Below are 27,894 nucleotides of genomic sequence, written 5' to 3'. Positions count from 1 at the left end.
GGACTGTACAGCAGGACCCAGCCTCAGCTGGCTGCTCTGCTCTGTGGTAGTGAAGATGACTTATAATATGAGCAAAGAAGGGAGGGTTTTTCCAGAAGGAGGAAGCTGGTGTGAGCAGAACTTGGTAAGTGACATCACAGAGACTTGTTTCTGAAAACAGTAAATTATAGGCCAACACAGCTCAGTGTTTCATGTAAATTTTATTGTGTTTTGGAGGAAATTGCATACAATCAATCAGGTTACTCCAACAGCAGGTAGTATGTTTCATATATACAGTCTGGTCTTTTTCTTTTCAGCAGCATAATTCTTAGCAGGATTTTATGCTCTAAAGGGTAACTAAAACTATCAGCATCCAAGAAGACATCTCTTCCTTATTTGGGTTAATGACATTTTTTGGAAAATTCCTAACTACCCTGAAATTAGGAAAAGGCATTCTGTCTTTCTGTAAAAATTCAATAATACCTCTGCATCATTTCCTAATAAGAATATCTGAAAATATTCTCCGTAGACAAAATGTACTGCCAGTGTCAGAGAACATTTTCTTCAACACAGAGCTTTTTATTTGTTGTAATTTTTGTCATACATCACCATTTCAAATCTTTTTATGAACAACAACTGAGCGGTTTTGAGTGGAAAAATTTTTATTCGGAAAAAAAGATCTGTATTTGCAAGAGAAAAGAAATGCTAATGGAGCTGCAATTTCTATAACAAAGTACATTTAAAAAACAAACCCTGATGGCTGAAGATTAATTATCTGACAGTGAGGAAAGCAATGCTTAAGGAAGGAACACAGACATTGTGAGTGCCAGCTTTCATCTCTGTGTACCTCGCCTCACCTCTGTGCCACGGCACGCTGCTCCAGCCTTGTGCCAGCACAAGTTCCCTCTTGTTACATCATGTTTCTGGGAGTTAAGATGGCTTTTAGATGAAAAATAATTCATTTTATTTCATTTTATTTACTTGAAAAGTAATTTTTTTTTGGGGCAAATGAGACCCCTCTCTGGTTTAAAGTGTGGGAACGCGTGGGGCACTGCCAGCAGAGCGAGGGCACACGTGCTACAGCGTGGAGGCAGGAAGAAGCAGTTGCAGAAGTGCTATAAATTGGAGTGGCTGCTGAAGACTTTCTACTTTTCTGCAACAATATTTAGCCAATGTTTTTTTTCTCCGATGTCAATGCAGTTACATATTTGTTTTCCTGTAGATAGAACTGCACTGAGAAGCAAATGTGGTTTTTTGGGAGTCCTTTTGCCCACAGGTATCTGCAATTTCCCCTCTAATTAAAACAAGAACTTCCATTCCAAATGACCTTCTTTTCTGTTACAATCCTGGGTTATCATCAAAACAATTAATTATAGTCAGACCTAGCATTAAAACTAGGACCTGAAAAAAATATCCTATAAAAACAAAAGAAAGAGTCCATATTTCAATCATTAAAAAACAAAAGGAATCAAGGCTTTCCTTGATTTTGGATAGTCCGTAAATGTCTTGAGATAGTACCTGAAAAAAAATAAGCAAGACAGTGAACCTGCATACATAAAGTGCACAATTTCAATACAGATCAGCTGAGGAGCCTTAAAGCTGCTCCAAGCTTTGTTATCTCTGTGTGTTACTCAGCAAAAGAGCAGTTCAGAAACTATTTACACCTGGTTATTTAATTAACTGATAATACTGCTAAGGTTCTAACAGGTCTAAGTAGAAATTTTAGGAATTTAGAGCATACCTACTCCAAGGGACTGCAGAGGTTGCAAGGGAAAGCTTAGGAAAGGCTCACACTCATGAGGCTCAGTAAAAAGAGGCTGTAGCAGGGTGGAAGCAGTGACGCAGCTCATGGATGAAATGAGTCAGGCCAGGCCCACTTGACAGGGGCTCCAGCTGACTGCCTGCCTTACACAAATCAGCCAATGCACCTCCTCTACGTGGCATTACATTTCAGTTTTATCCCAAAGCCTGGCTCTGGTCCTCCCTGGCATTTTGCACACTGCATTCCAAGGGGAAGTAGCAGCATATGGCAAGGAACAGTTTGATACCTGTGATGGTGATAAGCACGTGGACCAATGCAGCAAAGAGTGAAAAAGGCAAAGGCGAAGGCTGGCAGGGACCAGGTTGCAATGGCAAAACCAAACCATTCCACAATTTCTCCAAAGTAGTTGGCTCCAGAAACGTAGGTGAACAGTCCTCCTGCAGCAACAGACAAAATATTTCATTTTTTAGAGTCATCACCTGCACATGGAAGGTTCTTCACATAAAGTCAGCAGCAGAATATGTACGCTTTCTTATTCAGCCCATAGCAGAACCTAAACACTTCCCTGAAGCCAGTGGAGCCATGCCACAGGGGGATCTTTCTTGAAATTCTTGTATAAATACAGGAGCCAAGGGGGACTCTGACTCAGATGTTTCCAGCACTTTCACAATTATTCATTTTCATTTGGAAAATAACTTAAGAAAAACCATTATTAGATATAAATTATAATAATTAGCATTAGTCAATTCTTTTTATGCCCTAAAAATATTTTGCAACTTCACTACCTTTGGAGAATGCAAAATCTGGATCTCAGTTTTTCACAGCATTTACAAGAGGCAGGTAAATATTGGAGAAACTGGGAGAGACACATCACCATCCATAACAAGCCAGCAGAAGGAGTCAATACCAAGCCCAAGAAATTCATAGATCCCCATCAATATTGCTATACAAAGCTAGACATTTCCTGGAAAGGCAACTCAGCACCTTGCATCCTTGTTGTTACTATTTTCCCCTAAGGTTTACACTTTGAATCCACCTTTTGCACAGTAAGAAGTCCTCTACTACTTCTAACTGGGCATAGAGAAGACTATTTCCTTCTTTGCAGCTGCCTTTTGCAAAGTTAAAATCCTCTTCCTGTGTCCCACTTCAAACTTCTCAGAATTACCAGCCAATGTCTTAAAATCTCTCCTCACTGTTGATGTTTTCCAGAGACTCCTGCCCCTGCAGGTCAGGGGGGCACCTGAACCAAGCACCTGTGCAGGACCAGCTTCTCTGCCATTACTGTCACTCTCCTGTGGATTCAGTCAGGAAACATCCTTTATTCTGCTGCCCTGCTTCCTTCAAGGAAATGGGGGATAAGAAAATACCTTGAGGAATCTTGTAAGTGACTTCCCCGGGTTTCCTCAGCTGGCGCAGCAGGAGATCACTGTGGATGTTGATTCCCATTCCCAGCAGAAATAAGAGGAGGCCTAAGAAAACAACAAGAAATGGATTAGAAGGAGAGCTCTGCCTAGATATCCCTACTGAGGCTCATATATGAGGTTTGTCTTTGCAGCAGACAGATAGGGGTCATAATGTCAGGTGGGTGGATTCTTTTTGAAGTCAAAAGATGCATTGCTACCAGGAAGGCTACTGAACAGGAGAAGCACAGGTGACACCAGAGCACCTTCAGGTGAACTTTCCAGGTTACCACTGTCACCATTTATTGAACACTCAAGGGGGGCTCACAAAGTACCCCATGGACCCCACAGCTGTGGACATGACAGCAGAGTAAGCTCTGAGCTGTAGAAGTGCCAATACCCTGCTTTTGCTGCTGAGCAAAGAGCAGCACAGAGATACAAACATATCCAGCACATCACTGGAGCTGGGGAAGGAACCTGCATCTCAGCACCTCTCAGTCCACTGCCAGTGAGGCTGCCTGGACAGAGCATGGGCGTGGATGGAAGCAGATTCTTGCTGAAGGATGCTGGCATGCAGGTGACATGCCCTGCATTTCATGCCACATTGGACACTGAGCAAACCACCTGTGACAATGACTGGAAAGCAAGAAAAGAAATAGTATGTGTGCTGATTTTTTCCATAATAAAGACATGTTTTATCAATCATTCAAATTAGGTGATTTGGTATTTTCTATGTTAGGTATGGGAGGTCTTACTAAACAAGGTACAGAATTTTTAATATATGATGCTGTCTGAAACCGCTGAGCTTGGATCCATGGTCTGAAACAGGGTACAGGGAATACCTTGGTTAGTTTGTGCTTGTCATATCCAAAACATTTCCTCAGACCTCTGTGTTTCTCAAAATCCTCATTTCTACGTTTACATTTAAGAACCACTCTTAGCACAGTACCGAATCTGTAATGCCATCTAACTGCTCTTGTTCAGTTATTCTCTGAGGGATTTTACAGGGTGAAATCCAGCTAGGCTAATAAGTTACAGAATATAAAGGAATTGTATTAACATACAACCAGACTGTGCGTGATCTCTAATCTTCCCCTGTGCCTTACACGAGAAAAAAGAGCTCTTTGTCCCTAAAGCCTCATTCATGCTGGGGTTTTGCCCTCCTTTTCTCTCCTATTCAGAATAGCTGTATCAAGTGCAAAGCCCCCTGGCAGGGCAGAGAAAGCCACAGCTTGGTCTCGCACACAGCTGCTGCTGGGTGCACGCTTCTGGCTGGGCAAGGGCACACCCCCATGCACCTGGGGCCTGAGATTGCCTCTCCACGGCCCACAGCAGCAGGAGGCTCTGCAGTGGTGTCAAGAAAACAAAGCTCGAGATTTGAGACTATCAAATAGCATCATATACCTTCAAAGGTGGCTGCCTAGCAGAAAAAAATAATAAAAAAGTTACTGCACATTTACTTGTTTTATCCGGGCCAGCAGGCAGGTCTTATGCTGATTTCCATCACAACAGGTTTGACTCACATGTTCACTGGAGATTAGGACATAATTCAAAATGCTTACAAATTGCTAGGAGATTATATCTTGGGAATCCTGCAGCTGTAATTACCTGATGTAAATCTGATGTCGGTGCACCAATCGTTTGGATATTCAGCGCAGTAAATCAGGTAGTACCCCTGGAGGAAGCCATTATAGATACAGAATAACATGCCAAAGAAAAGCAATTGCAGTGGGAAAGGTCTGCCTCTAGTGAAGAAAGGGTAAATAAATGTCCTAAGGTAGATAAGAAAAAAAAGTCAGCACATTGCTCATGATAACATTGTATTTGCAATTTCTCTGCTGTGGGGGAAAAAAACTTGAACAAAGCACAAAGTAGAAAATAGGTCAATAAAGACAAAAAAAATGAAAATAACTGCAACAATATAAGATCAGCAATTAATGGGAACATGAAATCCTACAGATACTCATCTTTTCCTGGTCCTTCAGGACTGCACACAAGGTGGGAAGTTAGAAAGCTCATCCAGATTCAATGATGCTTTGAGAATGTCTCTGTGCCTTTCTCTGCACTTGTTGGCAAAAATGAGGAATTCATGCCCACAATCAGCCTTTTCATTTTAAGACTTGATTTAATGCTCCAGTGAGCCAAGGGAAGATGGGTTGCTGTGGAAGGACATGGGGACAGTGATGTTCAGACATCACTGATATTGGTGAAGGGCAGTGCCCATTGCAATACTGATTCTCCAGATGAGGATTACTGTGCCAGGGAGCATCAGCATCCTGGAGGAGCTTTGCTATGGAGAAGGCATTCCAGATCCCACTACAAGACTGATCCCTGAAGGCTTTAATCCATGGTGGCAGATGGGGTTGAAGGCAGTGTTGAGACCCCACTGGCTCTCTCACCCCCTTACAGCCTAAGAAGAAATCTCCTTTCCCAGCCTCTCCCACTTCAGTCAGAAAGAGACCCCCAAGTATCTTTAACACACAGCAGCTCTGTCCTGCTCTGCTTGGACACTCTAACCTACAGGCAGAACAGTTTTTGCCTGCCTGGGGAGCTGCTTTGCCTCCAGTCCCTGCCTCCCCTACAGGCTTACAAGCTTTTGTTTAAAATAAGAAGAGCTACAGCCCTTTAATATGCTAAACACCAAGATTTCCATGCAGCTACAGCACCTAGGGTTTCTTAGACGACAGCTGTGCTAACAGTAGCATTAACATCTGTGTGAGCAAATAATCAGTGCTTGTATAGTTTTAACTTATATATATGTTTGCCTCAGGTGGGAGTATTCCCCTTCACACTTTGGACAATCCATATCATCCCTGGGAGAGTGAAACAGAGAAGTTAAATCAATTTTTTAGTAAGTGTTTTCTCACCTGGCCAATTGGTAAAATCTACACTCTCAATTTCTTTCTTTTGCCCTCCTGAGCTTTGGATGGTGCTCATCATGTCAGTATATAAGCATTGCTGATAAGTAATTCACATCCCATGTTGCCAGTGTCAACTTAAGCAAGATGAGGCATAAAATGTCATAATATTATAAATCTAGATTAAGTCATACTATGTCTGGAAGTGAGTAAGCAGAGTACAAGCAGCAACATGCTAATATATTCACTGCTTTCCAAAGCAAGGTAAGACAGATTTCCAACAATTAAGGCAGCTGTGATGCAGAAGTGCTAAATATTTTTAAAGAAAGAGAAACGTAAGAGGTATGGAAAATATTCTTCAGATGGTAGTATCACATTTGTCATATTTATGACAGAATGGAAAGGAATGCTCTTTGGATTAATGTCACCAATAATCACTGGGCTTGCCCTTTGGGAATGTGGTGCTGGAGTTATGAGTAGGAGAGGCCAGCTTTAGCATTCTGATCTGCTGTTGAAGTCATATTGACAAATTTGACCTGAACAATTATGACAAAAATGTGAAACTTGCAAATGCATGCTTGAAGACAGCAAATTGGATGGAAGAGAGAATGATGCAAACCACACAAAATGAGTTTAGGAGGTGAATTTATACAACAGATTCAAGTAGGACTGGCACTGCTTTATCCTTTGCCAAAACCAGTCAGTTTTAAGAGTCTCTGAGTTTTTACAGCTGATGCAAACAGAAGTTGCTCAGGTCCCAGAAGAACTGATTGTTTCTGTGCTGTTTCCTGGTTCTGCTGTTGCAGGGTAGAGGTTATAGACCCTTGAAAGGTGACTATTCCTGCAGTAACAGGAGGCCACAGACCTCTCTGCCACGGAGTACACACAGGACAGAAGGAATCTGCATGCAAAGTAAAAGTACAATGGCAGGGGAGCCAGGAGGCACCAGCTTTGTTTAGCTGTTGAGGTAGTAAAATCCTGGCATCACTATAATCCTGCCTCATAACAGTTTGGACAAGCCCAGTCAGGATTTCATCCAAGAATCTTTGCTGTGGAACAAATTCCCCAAGGAAATCTCTGTGGATCTGTAAAACCAGAGGCCAGATTCAATTCTCTGTATCAGATTGTACTACATGGCTAGTTGAGGGTGCACAAACTACTCCTGATGAGATTTGAAAAAGCAGCAGAGATAAAGCTGGGGCATTTAATAGGTTTAACTATTCCATGGAGGAGTCTGCAGCTCTGCTGGAGATATTTTGCAGAGTGGAAATCAAAGGGGGCTTGAAGACCACCATTTTAGAATAATAGAACAAATCTGGCCTTTTGGTTTTAGTCCAATGACAAATTTGACCTTTTACTTTCGGTGCAGTATTGATGACTAATTCATTATTCCTTTATTATCTTTACCAGCCAAAGGCTCTGCATCTGACTAAACCATTGCCAACAGCTTCTTTTCAAATGAATGAATAATGAATTATTCATTTTCTTCCCCATCATTTATTTTCCAAAAGAACAAGTTTTGATGAGAAAATCATTTGACATTGCATCAAATTTCATCTTAAAGGTATTAGTCCAGCTTCTTGAAAACTCTGGAGACTCTCACCTAAACCAAGGGAAAGTATAGGTTTGCTCTTCTTTCCATGGAAGGCAGGAATCTTTCCCCAAATGTTGTCATAGTCCACTAAGAGTAGATTGTCAGAGATGACAACCAGACATTGTCACCAGATGTTTATGCTCCTGCTGTCTCCTCTCCTCTCCAGACCCTAGATGCTGTATTTCAGGCAGTAACAGCCCACGTGTCACTCTGGAAACTAAAGGTGCTTTACATCTGGGGCAACTGGGTGAAGGGTGCCAAGAATGGAGGACCCCTGGCTCCTCCAGGCCTGTGGGCCACCAGCCTGCTGCTGTGTCTGCCCGTTCTCCTCACCAGGATGAGCAAAGCACTAGGAAGCAGAGAGATTGCAAGGTGGGCAGGGCTGATGTGGTGCCTTTCTCCTCGACAGCAGGTGCTGGCCATGACCCAGCTCTGTCCTACTCATGCTGGGGCATGGTCTGAATGCCCTGGCCCCATCCCCTGTGACCCTGGCCAGCTTCCAGAAGAGACTTATGGACTTCCCCTGACCAGGAATGCTCTGAGTCCTTGCAGGGATTTTTGGGTTCTCCTTAGATGGTGGGGGGCAGTGCCTGCCCTGAATCCCTGGTGAGGATGAGCCAAGGTGCAAAAGGTGTATGTCAAATGAGAGGTCCCAAAGACATCTGCTGCTGCTTAGCCTGCACATACTTTCTGAGCCCCATTATTTGTAGGTTAAATGCATTCTGAGGTAATTTTAAACTTTTACTGGTTTTGAGTTGTGTTACACTAATTCTCATTGAATATTTATAGGAGAAAACTGTCCAAAGTCCACACCAGGACACAACTTGGCACCTAATTTTCCTGTGGCAAATTAAAAATTTTCAATTATCCCAGACTGGGTTTAAAAAAATTCAATGAGTAAGCCTTCAGTTCTGAACAGCATGCTAATTTGCTATCAGTTTAAAGGAAAAGTAAAACAAAATATTCCAAAATACTTTCAAAAGTGAAATTAATCATTTTAACCCTCCTTCATCATGATATCTACAGATGCCCCAGCATCACAATGCAAGTAAAAACTCCTCACCTGTCATATTCCTCTCCTCAAAAATCCTACCCTGAGATGCTTTGCCCTTCCCCATTTACTCTGCAACAGTCTGAGAACATCATCAGCCAGGAATATTCAGACAAAAAGCAGGTTATTAGCAGCTATTTGTAGTGTGCAGAGTGGACCTTGTCCCTTTTGTTAGGGTCTGCCCAGTGAGACATGCTCTGTCACAGACTCAGGAACAAAACCTGGGCTACACCCAGGTGACACAGCAGCAATTCCAGCAGGCAGGAATCACGGACTGCCCACTGAGCCTCTGCCAACACCCACTGCAGGTGCAGGACAGACAGCAGACCTCATCTCCTGTATTGCAGCTGTATCTCAGCTCCTGATGTAAGGAAGCTGTAAATTCAGGAGCTGAGCTCTTTTTCTGGAGCTGATGTCCAGCCAGAGCTACAACAGTGCTGTGAGTGCCACTGGGTGATCCCAGCTGCAGGGCACATTTCCTGACTGGGGCAGGAATGTTCCTCATTCCTGCATCACTGGGACAATGTGAAACCATCAGATAACTGTAATCACTTGCTGGACTGTGGCCCAGTTTGTAAACTCAAATCATTGAGCAGAGTCAGTGAGGGGAGTGAGAGAACTAACTTTTTGTTTTAATAATGCAGATTTATTTATCTAGAGGTGGAGAAAACAAAGTTGGAATGAGCTCCCCTTCCCAAGGCAGCAGTATTTTTCCACATCCAAAATGCTCCTACTTCTACTTGTACTTCCACTTCTACTTCTATGTTCCTCTGAAGATCTTTGGACAAATTTCAATGGCTATAGTTTAAGGAATAAAAAGATAGATATATGATTGAAAATCTTATGATTCGGCTGTATAAAACAATACTAAACCTGCCATATCAGGCTCATTTCTGAGGATTCTATCTAAAAAAATTGGCTCAATCTGCTGTCCTTGGGATGTTTGTGGTTCATTTCCAAGATTCATCCAACCTGAAGCCTGTTTGTAGGGACTGTCTGTCTTTGTGGTCTCTCAGTATCAGGTCCAGGGCTGGAGGAAGAATTCTGGCAGGAGCAGACTCATCTTTCTTGGGCAAAAGATAGAGGCATACATCTGATCAAGGGATGGGAGAAGAACTGAGGAAACCCTGAGACACATGGCACCACAATTTGGCTTCAAGGAGCTCTTGAGAAGAAAGGCAATGGGAAAGAGAAGGTCTGGGCAGCTCTGATTTGATGCAAGGACATCAGAAATGCAGTAGAATTCAGAGGCAAAATGAGAAGAGACTTGTAAGTGACTGCTGTACTGAGCTCTGGGGGCTGCTGAACTTGTACTGAAGATTAATAAGAATAAACTTACTTGAAATAAAAAATGAAACACAGTACTAGAAAATAATTTATTTGGAGAGCTGAATAGCTGTGACCAACAACTGTCATGATACTGAAAGGAAGTTAGTTTGAATGCAATGACATTTCTATTAAATGTAATATAGAAAAAGCACTCAAGTAAAAAGCTAGGGATGACTGGGAGAAGGGGAATTATCAGAAATTACAGACAAAGGCATGTTCTTTAATAAGGAGAGTACAAAGATTTGGAATTAATTTTTTTATTTCAGGGGATAAATTATTTTCCATTGAAGAGAGGCAGAAGGTAACAGCTGCTGAGGACAATTGATCACCATTTACTGCATTTTATTCTGAATGATCTGACACTGGCTTCTGCCAAGACAGAGTGCTGACTGTGAGGGACCTCTGCTCAAATCCAGCATGACACCTTCAGGCTTTCATAATGCCTCATGACTCATCTAACATTTTATACAAACTGCACATCTCAAAGATGATAAACTCCCTAGAATAGATTAGCAGTTGCTTAACACCAGCATTTATGAGTAAAGCTCCAGAGTGGTACTTGCTGTGCCAGGAAGGCTGACACCATGGGTGACAGCACTTGCAGAAGGAATCAGCAGCTGCCTTTGACTAGTGGCCACAGAGCTAAAAACAGACTTCAGGTTGAAACCTTAGTGACAGGTCAGACAAGCTTAGTTTCTTACTACTGCCTTTGAATAAAGGGGGTTATAGGGAAAAGTATTTTCAAAAGCATGTGTATCTGACAAGAAAGGCTAAAAATGGTGCTTCTGCATCAGTGTCAATCACTGAAGAAAAAAAGACCGTGGTGCATTTAACCCTGGATAAATTTAAGACATCTGAGCTATGTAATACTCAGTTTGTACATTATAAACACCTCAATTAGTCATTGTGACCATCTAGAACTAGTTAGTAATGCCTCATTGATTGATATAAATTGTAGGCATGATGTGCATTTAGCAAAGTAAGAAGGATAAATATAGTTTATGGATAAAGCTTAGTCCTCTTCACATTAAATAGACATATTATTGGATGTGCTATATTTAATAAAATATAAGTGGCTGGAAAACAAATTAGGGAAAAGGAAAGGAATAAGACCTTAAAAAGGGTATTTGGTTTTAATTAGTAGAGAAGAATTGTGTAGGCTTGACTCCAAGGCAAAAATTTTTGCTCTTCTAAATTCACTGCAACAGGGGCCAGGTTTCAAAAGTGTTTTGCAATTTTGTTTATAAATTACTTCATTACTCCTCTTGGGTTTCTTCCATTATTTTTGAAAATGTCACTAGAAAATCTGGTATCTCCCAGTGACTACCAGCATCTAGACAGAACCAACAAGGGAGAATTCTTCTGTAAAAAGGCATTGAATCATGAAAAGTACCATACTGGTTTTGCAAATATAGGATCAAAGCACTGTATTTCAATTATTATGCATTTTGTAGAGACACCAAGAACAGAATTGCTGGTTTTGGTGCGCTATCAAGCTGCCACAGCATGGCACAATCCATCAGCAAATTACACTCAGTATACATTTATACCAGCATATTTGTTTCTTAAATGTTCCTATTTTGGTATAACACCAAAAAATTTGAAATATTCCTAATTTAAAATAATCTTTCATTTTCATTTGCTATCACCCAGCCACTTATTTTTCACATTTTTGTTTGTAGTGTGGAAAGGAGATCAGAATGAGAGCTGAACTAAACAAAAGGGAAGAATTGATTGACTGCACTTAACCAAAGGCAACTGAAACAAGAACCAGATAAACCAAATATTAACAAAAGTCAAATGAACCAAATATTAACACCTTTTTCACCACCCTGTGTTAAATTTGGCATATTCATCAGAAAGATGAGGATCTTTTAAAAGTTCTTTTTTCTTTCATAGCCAAAGTAGGTAAAGTGCAGCTAATAGAGCAAAGGGAATGTGTGCCCTGTACAGATCCCTGCTGAGATCACAAACTCAGTTTGTCTTCAGACAATGGAGAGCCAAGTTAGTGGAGTGCAGAATGTGCAGCTTGGTGGACTTCTTGTCTATGCAGTAATACTTGAAACAGCCCCTTTGACTCAGGGTCCTGAATATGTGCGAGGAGACAGGACTCATTTCAACATGGGACTTAGGTAACCCTATTTTCATGAAATAGGTTTGTTGAGTGAAGGAATTGACTTAAATGGGATGTATTATAGGAGCAGATGATGTCCTGTGTCTTAACCTTCAATTGTCTACTCTGTCTCACCTGTCAACCTTATAAGTAACTTGGAGTTTCCTGGTTTAGAGAATGTTAAGCAGCTTCAAAACTGATTGAAAAATTATATCAAGAAAATTAACAATTGTTTACTATCAAACTAGAAAGATCTTTTGAGGGAGGTTCTGTAAACACTTTTCTGGTCCTACTCAGGAGTTTTTTCATTAATATTATGCCTCTGGGGGAAAAAAAATATTTGTAATGTTTGTGGCTGGAGCAGCTTTGAGAGATGTTGAGCACATCAAGAATGAAAGCCAGAATTTAGAATAGTCTTGAAATACATGTTTGATAGCTTTAAAACAGTCAATTTAATTCAATAAAGACAATGGCAAAATACTGCATTTAACTAAGACCAAATGTAAAAGACAAGCTGAAAAATGGGCTGGATAGGAGAGGGCATGCTGGTAGGTGGCAAACTGAGCATAAGCCAGTGATGTCAGGCAATTGTGAAAAAGACAAATGTTAAGAATGTATTGTGGGAATGGGCATGTTGTTGGAGACACCTGAGGTCATCTTTCCCCTTTGCATGGTGCTAGTAGGAGCTTAAATGATACTCTGCCCAGCTCTCTGTAAGAGACAAAGTGGAAGCAGCCCAAAGAAAAACAACGGTGTTCTGGGAAGTGTGAGATGAAGAAAGACTGAAGGACTCAGGGCTCTTTAAAATAACTAAGAGAAAACCAGTGGAAGACATCACCACAATCTGCAACTGTATAAAAAGTTCCTGCAAAGAAGAAAGGAGTCAAGCATCCTCCTTGTCTGCTGAGAACACAGTAAGTAGCAATAAGCCTGAATAGGTGTATAGAAAATGCAGCTAAGATATTAGGGAAAGACAATGAAGCATTGGAACATACTAAGAGTCTGAACAAGCAGCAATTGTTGAAGACAGACCAGACAAATGTCCATCAGGAATGAGAAAAAAATTTGAGGGCTGTATGTGGCCAGGAGCTGCCTGGGAATGGGAACATAGTGCTATTTTGGTCAGAGAGAGGCTCTGATGGACTCAGAACCAGGCCAGCTATCACAATTGAAACCCTAACTAAACTTGGTCCAAATTTGTACTTTCATGGGGATTAGAGGACAGGACTACTTATATTGGGATTAAAGTTCAATTTGACTAGATGGATTGAGGTGATGACAAATATGCAGATCTCACAGTGCTCCATGATTACTTCTACTACTTAATAGCATCTAAAGGGCAACATTACTTGGAGATTATGAGAATATTTGTTGTTTTATCTAAGACATAGTGTGTCAAAGCCTGAGCCAGCCAAAGGTATCTCCCTCCTTTCTTCTTCAGAAATAATCTCTTGATATTTATGAAAGCAGATCACTTTGTTCCTGTGGCTAAACTGGGGGAGTCTGCCAAAAGTGTGAAATACATGCCAGAGTAACTTAATCAGACACTATGCTGTGCACTTCAAAAAGTTCCCTGCTCTACTGGGGCAGAGAGTTCTAAGAGTTCACAGAGGCTGAGATCGTGACCAGAGCAGAAGGACGCATCTACATGAAAACTGGCACAAAATCCAATGATGCACAGACCTGTGCTCTTACAACTGAGCTTGCCAGATAGTGTCATTATTTTCCATAAATTGTCCATGTGGGCCTGAGAAATGACCAAAGGAAGACAGACAATTGGTAATCTATCCTTATTCAACATTAAATCTTGGTCAGATTACATCCAGCCAACATACTGAACCTCTACGATCTCATGGCACTCATGGCAGTACATACACATAGACAGAAACAAAATTTGAAGTGACCAGATCAGATTCTGAGTTTGTGCTTACATTAAAATAACTAGAAGATTTATAAGCCATGTTTTTTTCTTAAAGAAAAAATGCAATGAGCTGATTCTGAGCAACAATTGTCTCTGTTTCCTCAAAAAATATGTCCAAAGATTTCCTACCACTGAAAGCTGCTGAGTGAATCACTCAGCACAGTGTCAGTACCATCTCTTGATACCTGGATATTGCCCTCTCACATGATAACATTTTCCTTCCCATTTCTCCTCACTCCTGCCCCACTACTGCCCCAGCTGTTTTTAACTCTCCTACTTGTCCCTCCTTGTGCTCTTTCACCTGACCTTTCTATCTCTTCCCACCTTGTAGCCCTGACTGTAAACCTCACAGTGGTTTTTATTTCCCTGCATTCAAGACAGGTTGTATTTTTCCTAATACATATTGCCAGAACTGCAACTTGGAGACCACTTCTTCCCCATTGATTATCCTAGCAGCCAGAAAAGTCTTGCTCTGCCCCTACAGTGCCAGCCTAGAGCATACTTGGCTGGATTGCAGGCTTGAGTGCTGTGGTCCTGCTCATAACCTCAGATGAACCAGGGGAACAGACTCTAAAAATGTTAGCTGACGACCTTTGTGTTTGCACAGATACAAACGCGCTTCTCGCACAACTCCGCCAAGTTTAAATTGCTTTCCCTAGGAAGAGCCAGAGACGTGTCTCACTTTAGCAACCTTCATCTGGGCCAAGTTTTAAAATGTGAATGCTTTAATAGTTCTTTCTTATTTAAAAAAACAACAACAAAAAGGGATCTAAAGAGAAGCAAATAGGCAAAAACCCCTCAGCAGCGTACAGTAAGTACTTTTCTTTCTCTCTGTCATCCCTCAGCATTTCTTCCTCTCCTGTTCTCAGGAGCAGCAGAAGTTTAGTAGAGTTCCATGCATTGTCCTACCCTAGATGTGTGACAGGAGTCACTGGAAGGTTTGCTTAGGACCACGCTGTCTGGAGGCATTCACAGATACATCTCTTGCAGGAGACCATGCTAACATGGCTATATTTCTTTGGGTAGCCCAGCTAACTTACTCAGAGCTCTCTGTAGCTTTCCAGGCCACCCTGAATGATGGCATGACAACCTAGATCAAGGAGACTTGGCTTTGTGGGAAAGTCACCCAGCCCATCTTTACCAGCAGGTCAAAGAGCTGCAGGTCATCACCCTGCCTCCAGATCTGCTTCAGCAAGGTCTTGCCTGGGAACTGATATGTTCCTCAGCATCCCCCCTCGGCAAACCCTCTTTCTCTAGCAGACAACACATCTCCCTGAAGGCAGACTTGATAAGGTGACACTTTCCAGAGCCATTTCTGGGAGACACTCTCCCAGCATGGCAGGTGTTGGATTAATTTGGTGAACTCTAGCAAAATGGTATCTTACACCTGGCAAAAGCTATCTGTGGGTGCTGCTACTCTATTCTATGTTTATAAAGGGTGGCTAGGAAGGAGGAGGTCAAACCCAGCTTCCTTCAAACAGCACTTTTTTTCACTGTTGTTGAAGGTCTTATTTGGATACAGCTTCCTAGGAATGGTGAAACATTCTGGCGTCCTTAGGCATTATTACAGTAGCAACTGGTGCTTCAAAAGTTCACAGCTATGCAGTATTTGGCTGGTTCTTAGAATAAATTTAGACCTGTGGAAAAATATACTGTTTTTTCTCCTTATGAGTTGCCTTTTCACATTTCCCTATATGGAATATTTTAACTCAGTTTTAATTAGTTTTGTTTTGTTGGGTTTTATAACACAGTAATCCCATTGCTATTGTTGTAACAATGAGATGCTGCATAAATGATGAGATTGTCAGCTGAGTGGCCAGCAAAGGGTCATGCAACTCTTACATTTAAATGGGTGCGGATGTATATGGATTTAATTATTTGACCAAATTCAGTAAGGATCACCCTACTGATCAATTCAGCTGCCACATTTCAATCAGTTTCTGAACAAAGAAGGACTTGGAGGTGTATAACTTAAGAATTTTCTCTTAATTTAAGTTTGAAGGTGTTTCTTTATCATAACCTTTCTTGACCATAATTAATTTTGAAGGAGATACCAAGAATATAACTTACACCAAGGGAAATATGCAATGTCTAGAATGGACACTGATTTATAATCATACTACTAGGATGTTATTTCACAATTTTATTTTTCTTAACGGAGCTCAATAAAACTGGCAAATTACCTAATTATACCAGGTTTTGAGTGCACAAAGGGGCTATTAAAGTGTGCCCTTTTGTCAAACAATGTTTATTAGCTTACCTCCTCCATAATGGCTGCCTCTACTATGATATGAAATAAAAAAAAATCAGATTTGTGGATTTCGAAGGAGCAAGATCCATCACAAATTCCCACTGGGCATATGGAACAGACCTTAACACTTTTCTCTTGGTTTTTATTTCCTACTTAAAAGAGTAGCCAAACAAATTCCCCAATAATGGAATACTACAGACATCTCATGATTAAAACAAATAATTTTCTTCTTTGATAGAAACATTACTATTTTCAAGTAAAAACATTTACGAAAACTCCTGCATATAATTTCATTATTTTTTCTGTCTCTGTGTTATTATAACACTTTATAACTGTTTTTCTGATATCAACACTGGGACTGTTGCAATGCAAGTCCAGACCTTTATATCCCTACCAGCCTTACCAAAGCCCAGTGGAGTTTGGAGCTCAGAATATTATCATTTTATCAGGATTTAAGCTCATCCTAAGGATTTAAGGATATAAGGATAGCAAGTGCTTTAACTTCCTCAATGGACTCAAAACCTCACGCAGGTTTGGGATCAGTGGGGTCAGAGGAACATTTTTGTGCCTTGGTGATGTCCTGGTGGCTCATGTGTCTGCCCCCTGCAGTTTGGGCAGTAATTTTGCAATTAACAGTAAAAGTGAGGTCTCAGAGAGGCATGGGAACTTCTTTAGTGCATGTAAAGCTGCCTGGTACCAGCAAAACAGCACAAGTCAATTAGCATCTAAAGATACTCCCAAGAGGCATGTTGTCTTGAAAAGAAGTGAAGAAACAGAAAAGCCTTAAGTTATCTCTACAGAAAATTTTGCAGACCAAGAGAAAAAGGAAAAAATCACACAGGCACAATTTGGAATGAGCAATTAGGTTTCTGTAATGTTAGCCTACTTTCCATTGGGAAAGGAATGTATAGGTAGGACTATTTGTGCTAATTGTTAGGAAGGCAATCAGAGAGTATTCTGTTTTGAGAGCAGAATTAGGAAGGTAATTCATAATGCTAGACAAGACTGCAAGGAAGCAAACTCCACACCAGCACTGGCTACATGAGCATTTTACAATTCTGAGGCAAAGCATGTGAAGAGACACTTTTGTTAGCTATTAATACATTAATATGAGGAATCTGGACAAAAAAATAGCAGAAATGAATCTAGTATTTTCACAGAAGAGAAGAAATTATATATTAGCATTATTGGAATGCACTGGGATGGCTGGGGAGCTAGGAATACATAGAAGAGGCAGAGCAAATGGCCAGCCTATGTTAGGGATATTGCTGACAGATCTAGAATTACTGCCAAGGCCAAACAGCAGGAGAGAGGATGTAAATGTGCTACTGTGTAGCTGGTGAGGGCCAAAAGGAATCTGGTCAGGGTCTATTCCAAAGCATCAAGGTGAAGGAAAAGAGAACAGGATTTTTTATTTGTCAAAATACCTGCAGATTTTGTGTTGGGAGGTTAATTATAGAGGTTGCAAGAGGCCAACAATTAAAATGTCTTTAGTTATTGACATTTAGTAATGGTAACTTTCTAAGACCAAATGATGAAATAACTATCTCTGTGGGGGAAAAAAATAATCTGTGAATTGGAACTATTAGACCTAGTGGTTATTATCAGTCTGGTTATATGCACCACTAGCAAGGAGAGTACCACTTAAATACATAAATATCCTTCAAACTTAACCTAATTTTTGTTTATCCACTTCATGTTTCAAAAATCAAATTCAAACCCTGAATGAACTGATACAGAATACCTCTAAAAATTATGAGCAAATTCATTTATAAATGACTTAGTCATTTGGAGCCTCCATCCACCTGCATTTCTCTGGAGGCTTGAGCTGCTTTTCTTACTGATCATGAGTAGCTATTCCCACTTGAAAAAAGAGACAGCCCAGGTGTGTCCAGGTAAACATGGCACCTGCCTGACCAACCAAGCAGTACAGCAGGATCTGCTTTCTGCAGAGCCAGGGGAGAGCAACAGCCTTTTTCTTTCCCCCCCTCAGCTTAGCTCCAGAGAGAGGGGAACTGGCCAAAAGAAGTCTTAAAAACTCATGTGAGGATGCAGTTTTCAAACGCTCCTCTTTCTTATTGTCTTGCCACAAAATTTTGCGTTCCCTGATCTTTTTAGAAATATGTCAATTTGTAGAAGGCCAGCTACAGGCACACCAAAGGGGTCACCTGCAACCAGAGGAGTCTGGGTCTCAAAGAGCAGCCTTCATGTCTTTCAGATTCACCCCAGGGCACTCCAGAAATGAAAACAGCAGTTTGGTTTGTTAATATAATAACAAAGTAAAATAGGAAACAAAGATTTGACTTGACTAAAACAAAGTTGCAAGAGAAGAAAATAAATAAGTAAAGTAATTCTAGGTGGTCTTTGAAACTGAAGTGCCTCTTTAAGTTGCTTGTGCCCCAGCTATTAAGGGCAGCACAGAAGGGATAAGTGCAGCACCTTGTCTCTTACACCTCTGCTTTGAGGATTCCCTTGGTAAGTCAGTGGGGCCTTCCCTGCTGCCATTGCACATGGTGGCATCTCGTCTGCTCCCTCACCACTCTGTCTTCCTCACTGGCAAGAGAATTGCAGCATTAAGGTTTGTATGGAATTGGATTGCAAAGGCTTCCTCTCATTGCCTCATGTTGTTTCCCACCTTTGGTTTTTGAAGCTGGACTGCAAAATGGAAAGGCAGCAAACAGGTTTCTCCCTGCCACCCAAGGGCTTCTGCTGGCATTCCCAGCACTGCCCCTCCAGCAGGAAAGGCTGTATTACAAACTACATTTCAAAGTAAAATGCTTTGTAAGTCATTAGTACAAGAAATGTTCCTGTACATACATTTTACACTGCTCATCATTTCCAGCTCATGACCAGCTTTCCACAGAGACTGCATACACAGATGGCAGACTTGGCAGTCGTTTATTTTCTCACTTTCTCCTTCCTTTTCTCTGCCTTCCCACCCCATCACTTTTGGAGTCTCCTACCATCACAGAACCTACCCTGGGAAAGTGAAGACACTGCTGAAAACAGACGTGAAAACTCAGATTTCAGTTCTTTTCAGACTCCAAGTAATTCAGGTTTTAAGAATGTTATCTTTAGCAGCAGAGAGGATTTGAATTTGATGACATTCACACCATGCTGTGCTACTAAAGTGCACATTGAGATACAAAGAGCTGGCTAACTAAGGAGAGCAGCCAAGGAGGCTGGGGGTGGGATTTCTCCATTCCTTCTCCTCCCCTCAGCAGCAGCAGCAGCAGCAGCAGCAGCAGCAGCAGCAGCAGCATCCTGCCTTGTCCCTCCCTGAAAGCCACAAAGAGAGAGGCTGCTGCCTAGCGGTGGCAGAGGAAGGCAGAGAGCATGCTGCTGTCACAGCTCACCACTGGACAAGGCAGGATGGAGGGGAGGTCTCCTGGCTCCATCCACTCCCCCTGAATCCTCAGACAGAAAGTCTCAGCTCTGGGCAGCACTGGGGGAGGGCTGGCCCAGTGGGCAGGGTCAGTGCCCAGGTGAGCTCTCCTTTCTGTGTCAGCACTGGGCTAGATGGGGCTCAGCACCTGCCAGAGCTGCTCACAGGACTCCTGCTGGCCAGCAGAGAGGTCCTCTAAAGTCCTTGTCAATGAGGCACCATCAGCCTCAACCCAGTTTCCAGAACAGGACTTGGGTGGTCCTTTCAACACTCCAGCATATTCCTTAAGAACCTGACAATAAATACAAAATTGCCACTGATTTATTTGCACCACTGATGGCACAAATTCTAGACAGCGTGCTCATATAAAAGTTATTTTAAAATAAAAGAAATACAGTGACATAAATGAAAACCACTCCTAAGGAGCAATAGATTGTAACCTTGGTTACAATCTGGGTTACACCAGCTCCAGAGTGCTCTAAGTAGCCTGGAAACACAGGATGTCCCTCTGTGACTCCAAACAGAAAAGCACTCTCCCAGTCTGTAAACATCAGATAGGATGAGGGAACAGGAAAGTAATGTTAGACACGCTACTGCAACTCTGGTACTGTGTTTCACATCACACACTGATGTCTTCATTTTAAAATTGAGATAGAAAAGAAAAGGAGAGGGGGGAAAAAAAGCCACAGAAATTATCTGAGGACTGAGAGGGGGAAAAATATTCTTGCATTGAGAGTTGTCTGCTGTGGTTCAGTGATATTATAAATCTAGTTTAGGATAACTCAGTTCAAATTAAAAAAAAATATTGTAGCTATTTGACACCATGTCCAAATGCAGGACAAGTTAATTACGCCGGCTTAAACCTGTTCCTAAATTTATGAAAAGGTAACTTTATCCTGACCAACTTCATGTTGGATGAAGTATCATGTGTCTGCACTACTCTAACTCTGTGTCAGATCAGGTAATGTCTATTCCCCTGTATCTGGCATAAGTCCACCACAAGCCCATAAATTCAGCATAAATACCACATCATGTGCAGTAATTAATGCACCAGAAATACAATCGTGCTCCTATATTATCTGGATCAAACTGATGCTGACAGAGAACTTGACAGCTCTACAACAAGCAAGTTAAAACATGATCCAGTACCGTGTAAGTGATACCATGGTAAGAAAATACTGAAGGACACTATGGAGTGCTTCAAATTAGCACAGGGTGGACAGAAGGAGAAAGGCCCACTGGGAGAAAATCAAGACCAGTCAAATTTAAGCAAGACATTTTAAACATGTTTAAGTAAGGGTAAAATAATTCAGAAGTTAGCACTACCAAAGAAAACACTGGATTTCTCCATTAAAAAAATGATGGATTTTTCATTTTCGGGCATCTTCAGATCAAGACTCGAGGTTACTCTGAGATACATGCTTTGGTCTAAAAGAAGCTACTAGGGCAACACAGCAGGCTGGAACATACAAGAAGGTAGAACAGCTAAGCACAGCAGTCCTTTGAAAGTCTGTGTTTCTCCATTATGGACTATAATGTCCTTCAGAGCATACCTCAAATGAAAACTTCCCTTGCTCATGTATGTTTGCTATAGCAGATGAGACAAAATTAGGAATTATAAAAGCTTCCCTGTGGAGAGAAAGAAGTCACTAAATTGTGCAACAATATACAAAGAAACTGTTTCATACATAGAGGAATGCTTAAGTACAGATACCAGATGATGAGTAGTAAAAGGAGGAGTGGATTAACAAAATACATTTATAATTAAGAGTGGAACATCTTTATTCATTTCAAAATTTAGTCAGAAAATGCAGTAGGCTACACCCATTAGGTAGATGCAATTTTATTATTGATTGATTTAACACTTTACTCATTACCCTTGCAATCAAGTTTAATCACAGAAGTATTTCATATTGTTGTTAGATTATTCCAAGATAATAAAATTTAAAAAAAGAAAATCAAAACAAACCAAAAGAAAACCCAAAAAGTCAAACTATATCCTGACTGTTATATCAAACTACTGAACCTCTTTTCAACAGTGAAATTACTGAACCTCTTTTCAAACACTGTATGGCAATGGAATGTTCTAATCCTGTGTTACCAGAAACCCTTGGTAATATGATCTATTCCACATCATTTTATAGGCAAACAGCCATAATATGCATGTGCACAAAATATGTAAGTGCACTTCTTTCTACACCTTTTTCAGCTGTGCAATAAGACATCTGGGTCACCAGCATTGTCACCAGGATGTGGTGGCACTCAGCATGGAACAGGGAAGCCACTCAGCCATGGAACAGGGATGAATATCCCATGAGATACTGCCTAGAAAATCCAGGAGCTGGAGATGGGCTTAGAATGGAGCTGATTCTGGATGGCAAAACCTGTGAATTCCCAGTGGTCAGGGATGTCTCCTCCATTGTTGTCATCTTTCTCCACGGACTAAGTCCCATTCTTTTAGTTAAAGGCTTAATCCAAATTACTGTGATTGGGTCACCTACTGATTGCTAAGAATTTGACCCAACCTCCAGAGTGTCCAAGTAACCAAGAAGTCTAGATTGCTAAAAAGTCTAGAAAATAAGATGCAGAAACTGTTTAATTATAAAATATGCTAATGGCTAAAAAATTCTCTGTAACAATAAATTATCTTACCTGCTAGAAACTGTAGATAACAATTAGTTGTGCTGATTGTTAAAACTTTAATGTTATCAATAAGACTTAAATTATAACCACAACTATGTGGCCATAGGTCATTCTGCCAAGGATCCCTCAAAGAACCTACCTGCCTGTCCTACATATTGTCAGGCAAAACCCAGAAAAACTTCTATTTTGTGATTTTGCTGTTTTATTTCATAACAGCAGAGTATTAGTATTTGATACAACATTTCAAATATTAATTGATTCAGCAGAATGTCAGAATGGCTTGTGTGAGAAGGGGCTGCATTCTGTGAGAATAATATTGGAGTAACATGCTGTATTAGAAAGAAAAGTTTTATAGAGACTTGGTTGAAGTGAGGGCTTTTACTTTTACAGGAGAAGAAGTATACTCCAGCTACAGATGAGAAGATCCTCGAGCTGTCTGGGAAAGAAAAAGTGTGAAAAGTTTTGCCCAAGTCCAGCAGTAAATTTGTAAAAGAAGCCACAGAGTCAATAGATGTATGCATGCTGGCAGGGTAACATTTCTTTCAGTTGTCTGGAGGTGTTCATTGATAGTTGTGTTTCTCAAACAATCAGAAATTCTTGTACAATAACAGAGCACATTAAACTAAACTCTGTGTGACTACATATAATCAATACATCTAGCTTTCTGGAAGCCAAATATGTCATGGGTGTGTCCTCCAGCTGACTCCTGCAGCAAAGACAATGGGAGTGATAACAAATACACGTCTAAAATAGTGTTTTAGCACCGTAAACCATTCCCTGTTTTAAATTTCTCCACAACAGCCTTGAGTTTCTATCCCTAAACTATCTGTAGAGATACTGCAACTGGATTTTCATTATACTGGTTTTGGTTGAGTAGCAAATAACAATTTCTCATCAAATATTACAAGCAAAATTACAATCAAATATGAAACAAAATAAAAAACAGATGAATGGTGGTGAAAAATGGCAAATCAAGTCAAAGTTTTGCCTCAGATGTTACATTGTTCTTTACTATATAATGGTGTAACATTTTCACCTGCACTTGCCATTTGTGAACAAAAGCCTTTTTTTCCCCATAAACAGAAAACTAAAATTCAACTTTCTCCTAAAGAACTCCACTGAAAATGGAAGTGGAGCAGAAGATGGATTCTGGTGACATTCTCCAGAACCAAGTCTCGCTGACTGCAGAAATGAGTGACAATCGTAGAGCTATGTCTCTTCAAAGTTATCACCAACACTGGATGAAAACTCTAGTATTTCTTTGAGCTCCTGGTTAGTAAATACAGAATTAATTAAAGTTACAGCATTCGTTGTAGCCTGACAAGACCAGGTTTCTAAAAAGAAAATATATAGAAAGGAAAAAAAAAAAAAAATAAAAAAAAAAAAAAAAAAAATAAAAAAAAAAAAAAAAAAAAAAAAAAGAAAGAAAGAAAAAGGAAGAAAGGCAGACATAACCGGTGCTTGGGCAGTGGAGCGAGGATGAGGAGCGGAGCCCAAGGAGCCGAGGTGGTGCCCGCGCTGGCCGGAGCCGGGCGGTGCCGCTCCCGGCGCTCCGCGGGTTAGTCCCGGCCAGCCTCGCGCCTATTCCCACGGCCGCCGCTGCTTTTCCTGCCCGCAACAAGCGCTCCCTACGGAACTTTACATAATATTTGGATGAGTTTCATCCAAACCTTGGCTTCAGCTTAGAGAAACCTTTCTTTTTTTTTTTTTTTTTTTTTTCTTTTCTCTTTTTCTTTTCTTTTCCCTTCCCGCTAAGATAACAATTCAAAGCATCCATCCTCTTCCCCGCTCCAAGCACCCGAGCACCACCTGCTCGTCCCAGAGATGCCCCCCGGCCGGTCCGCACGCTGCGGGGCTGGCCAGCGGGATCGGGAGGGAGCGATGCTGCAGCCGGGACCTGCCCCGGCCCCGCCGCCCGCCCGGCTCCCGCTCCCGCAGCTCCCCTCGGTGCGGGCTCCCGGGGCGGCCGGCGGGAGCCGCGCCCGGCGGCGGTACCTGTAGAAGTAGTGCCAGCAGAAGAGGCAGCAGAGGAGGCGGCAGCCGAGCGGCTCGAGGCGGGGCGGGCTGCGCAGCGCCAGCAGCAGCGCGGGCACCAGGAAGGAGGGCAGCTCCTGCAGGAACCAGGCGCAGCGCGCCGGCAGCCGGCCCCGCGGCCGCGCCAGCCGCTCCTCGTGCTTCCCGTAGCGGGACGGCACCCGCAGGTGCAGCGAGAGCTGCAGCAGCGCCAGGGCGCCCAGCAGCGAGCTCAGCGCCAGCACCAGCCCGGGGAGGCACTGCATGCTCGGGGGCGGGCGGGGGCAAACAGCCCTCGGCCAGCGCCAGCCCCGGCCTTATTAGAGCCGCGGCCGTCACCCCGCCCCGCCGCGCTGCCTCCCAGCGCCCGGGCTCGTCACAGGGTGCAGCCCCTCGTGCCGGAGCGGGCGAGGCGCCCCGACCCGCCCGGAGGGGAGCTTCACCCCTCCATCCATCCATCCATCCATCCATCCATCCATCCATCCATCCATCCATCCATCCATCCATCCATCCATCCATCCACCCACCCATCCATCCCGACCCGTCCAAAGGCGAGCTGTACCCCTCCATCCCTCACTTCCTCCATTCCGACCCGCCCGGAGAGGGGCTGTACCACTCCATCCATCCATCCATCTCTCCATCCCCACCCTCCCGGAGGGGAGCTGTACCTGTCCATCCATCCCTCCATCGCATCCCATCTAAGCGGAGCTGTCCCCCTCCATCCCCGCCATCCATCCCGCCCGGAGAGGAGCAGTCCCCTGTCCCTCCTGCTCTTTCTCTCTCTCCCCCTCCCTCCCTCCCGTCCTCCGCGCTGTCGGGGTCAGCTCCAGTCCGTCCCGGGGCGGCGGTGGGAGAAGGGAGAGGAGGAGGAAGGGAAGGAGGAAGGGCCGGGGGCGAGGCGGGGGCGCGGCGCGGAGGTGATCGAGGTGAGCTCGGCAGGAGGAAATGGCTGCGGGCGCGGTGGGATCGCGGCGGAGTTCCCTTTTCCCTTCCGCTGCCCCGGGGTGTCACCGTGCCCCGGGCTCGCCCGGCCATCTGTGCTGCCAGGGCCGAGCCGTGCCAGGCAGCGCCGCTCACCGCGGGCAGGCGGAGAGCCCAGGCAGAGACGTGCCAAAGGTCGGATGGAAACGAGCGAATGGAGATGCTCGCGGTAGGATCAGGAACACACGGTCCGAGTCCTACGAGTCTGACGAGTCCTGGCATAACCCGAGCATGCTGAAACTTTTTAAGTGCCCCAAGCTTTAATGAAGGTGGTCCTAAGGTACCTGCTAGATTTGGGGTGTGCACAGTAACCCTTCAGTCTGAACAACATGAAGTCGTTTTTAGAAGTTTGCCTAGAACTACAGCCCTTTTCTTTGTCTGTTTCCTCAGGGATCTTCATTTGGTAAGAATTAACAGGATGCTGAATTACAGCAGGAGGGCTAGCAGAATATTAAACTCTGTATTTTTTTTCCCTGGCCATTACAGCCTATCAACTCAAGGCCATAAATCACTGTGTCATCCATGTCATTTTGCAGCTTCACTGAGGAAGCAGTTGGATGCAGCTCTGCAAAGGATTGGATGCCACACAAAACTGATCTTCTAGAGCAGAGGTGGTAATTGATTTTTATTCAAGGTCTGAGTGGCAAGTGCACTGATTTAGGATGTGAGAGAATTGCATCCTCTGCTTAAGGGGATTCCCTTTTGCAGAGGGAGATCAAACCACTGGCTGTAGTCTGTGCTGTAGTCCAGGGGAGGCACTTGTTCTGTTACACTGCCTATTCTTTGGGGCAGCTACTTAGGGGAGCAGAACTCTTTCAGCCATAGACAATTTCTCCCTCACTCTCTCTCACAGAGTGCTGTACTTGCTAAGGTCATGTTTGTTGCAGTGAGTAAAGCAGGTCAAGGTTTTTTTGGCCTCCAAGACGTGTGACATGTTATGGCTGTCAGGCACATGCCAGAGCACTCTTCCCCCACAGAAGATGCCTGTCTGCTTGCAAGCTGCCTGCTGCTCGCTGTCTCTGGTACATGCTGTGTCCCAGCTGTGTAGGAAAGAGGGCAGGACCAGGGCTGTGTCAGCAGCACACGCCATCACAGGCTGGCAGCAGTGGTACCTGTATCCAAGCAATAGTTCTGGCTGTGAGCCACCAGCGGAGGAAGGTGCCTGTAGGACAGATTTTAGAAACCTGCATCTGTGCCTTAATTAACGAGAAGTGGAATGCAAAACAAATGGCTGTGTAGCAAAATATTTGAATATGAGAATTTGTCAACTTTAATATGCAAGTTTCATGGGGAATTACTTTGAACTGCCTCTAGCCTGATCCTGTGAATTGAAGACACATTAGCAATAGAATAGAATAGAAGCACATTAGGGGCATTTATGGAGTGCATCTTCTGCCACAGTGCCTTCTGGAGGAGAACCAGTGATGGACTCAGACTTTCACAAAGCATATCAGAGCTCAGTAGTTAGTTGGGGATGACTGTGGGATGACCTCCAAAGAATGCTTTGTATCCAAAGTAAAACCCTAAAAGAGGCACAGCATAAGAGCTGGAGAGGGGTGTGAACTCAAACAGCACTGGCAGCTTCAGGCAGTCCCCTGCTCATCACCCTGGCTGGTTGGATTCAAGCTGAAGGGGTCTAGCTGTTCTTGTTTGCAGGGGAAGACTAATGAACAGAAATGGTTATAGTGGTGAAGCAGTGAGCTACTCACACAGAAACCATTTCCAGTCCAAGGAGGCACTTTTAAGGTGAGATTCATGTCATCCAAGGAGGTAATGAAACAGACCAATGAGTAATGTAGAAAAGCTTGTTTCTCTCTACTGGCTCTAAAAGATGTGTAAAGAACTGTGTCAGGAGGACTGAGTCCCACTCTTGCTCTGTAAACTAAGGTTCAGAAGAAATGCTCCTCTGAGTTAAGTACCATCATGGAGTTCATGTTCATTGCTGGAAATAAACACTGCATGATTATTCATCATATTCAACCACTGCACAAATCTTCTCATGAGAATTTCTTCTTCTTGCCTAAGTACCATGTGAGGGATGGTGATGAGAAAGGTGAAAGCAGTGCTGCAAAATCATTCCTTGTATTCATCAGGGGTTTAGAGAAAGTGGCAAAGTCCAGTGTTGAAAAAAAAAGAGGTTTGCATAGGATCACCAAAAAAACATTATTTTTTTTTTTTAACCAGGCTTTATTTTTTTCCATGGAAGCATATTTGGATATTTGTTTCATCCGCCCAAAGGAGCAACAGGTCAGTTGCTCCTGCATAAATCCTGCCCTGAAGTTATTTCAGGTCAGTATGATAAAGCTACAAAACACAAAACATTCAATTCAAACTTTTTCCCGTCCAGTAAATTAAAATTATTCTGAATGCATTTTATGTCTCAACAGTGGATAATTTAGTGGGAGTGTTTGTTGAAAAACATACTTCAACAGTAAATGTTTGCAGGCCTGCTGAATTTGAAGGAAGAGGAGGAGAATGTACATGTTAAGCTCTGTTTGCATATCTGATAGGATTTCAGAATTCTTGGCTTGTTTTATCTTTAAAAAGAAAAATCCAACGCTTCCAAAGAATTGGATTGTACAAAATGTATGGGAGGTATGAAGTTACATATGTC

At 42.7% G+C, this 27,894-nt stretch overlaps 1 protein-coding gene across 1 annotated transcript; it reads right to left on the bottom strand.

Moving 5' to 3' along the window:
* Window positions 1-184: 184 nt before the first annotated feature.
* Window positions 185-24,590, bottom strand: SRD5A2 (steroid 5 alpha-reductase 2). The gene is made up of 5 exons (XM_079299084.1): window positions 24,282-24,590; window positions 4,750-4,913; window positions 3,109-3,210; window positions 2,028-2,178; window positions 185-1,497 (listed from the first exon to the last, which is right to left on the bottom strand). Exons 1-5 carry the CDS (start codon window positions 24,563-24,565, stop codon window positions 1,431-1,433), a joined length of 768 nt encoding a protein of 255 aa, XP_079155210.1. The 5' UTR covers window positions 24,566-24,590; the 3' UTR covers window positions 185-1,430.
* Window positions 24,591-27,894: the final 3,304 nt, after the last annotated feature.

Source organism: Erithacus rubecula (assembly GCF_903797595.1).
Source record: "Erithacus rubecula genome assembly, chromosome: 2".
NCBI lineage: Eukaryota > Metazoa > Chordata > Aves > Passeriformes > Muscicapidae > Erithacus > Erithacus rubecula.
This window is presented reverse-complemented; position numbering and strand designations above follow the sequence as displayed.

Excerpts from the sequence above, each read along its gene's own strand:
- SRD5A2 (XM_079299084.1), bottom strand. The coding sequence starts at position 24,565 with ATGCAGTGCCTCCCCGGGCTGGTGCTGGCGCTGAGCTCGCTGCTGGGC. Across the intron at positions 3,211-4,749 it reads CGACATCAGATTTACATCAG|GCCTCCTCTTATTTCTGCTG; the intron begins GTAATTACAGCT and ends TTGTTTTCTTAG. Across the intron at positions 2,179-3,108 it reads CACTTACAAGATTCCTCAAG|GAGGACTGTTCACCTACGTT; the intron begins GTATTTTCTTAT and ends CTGTTGCTGCAG.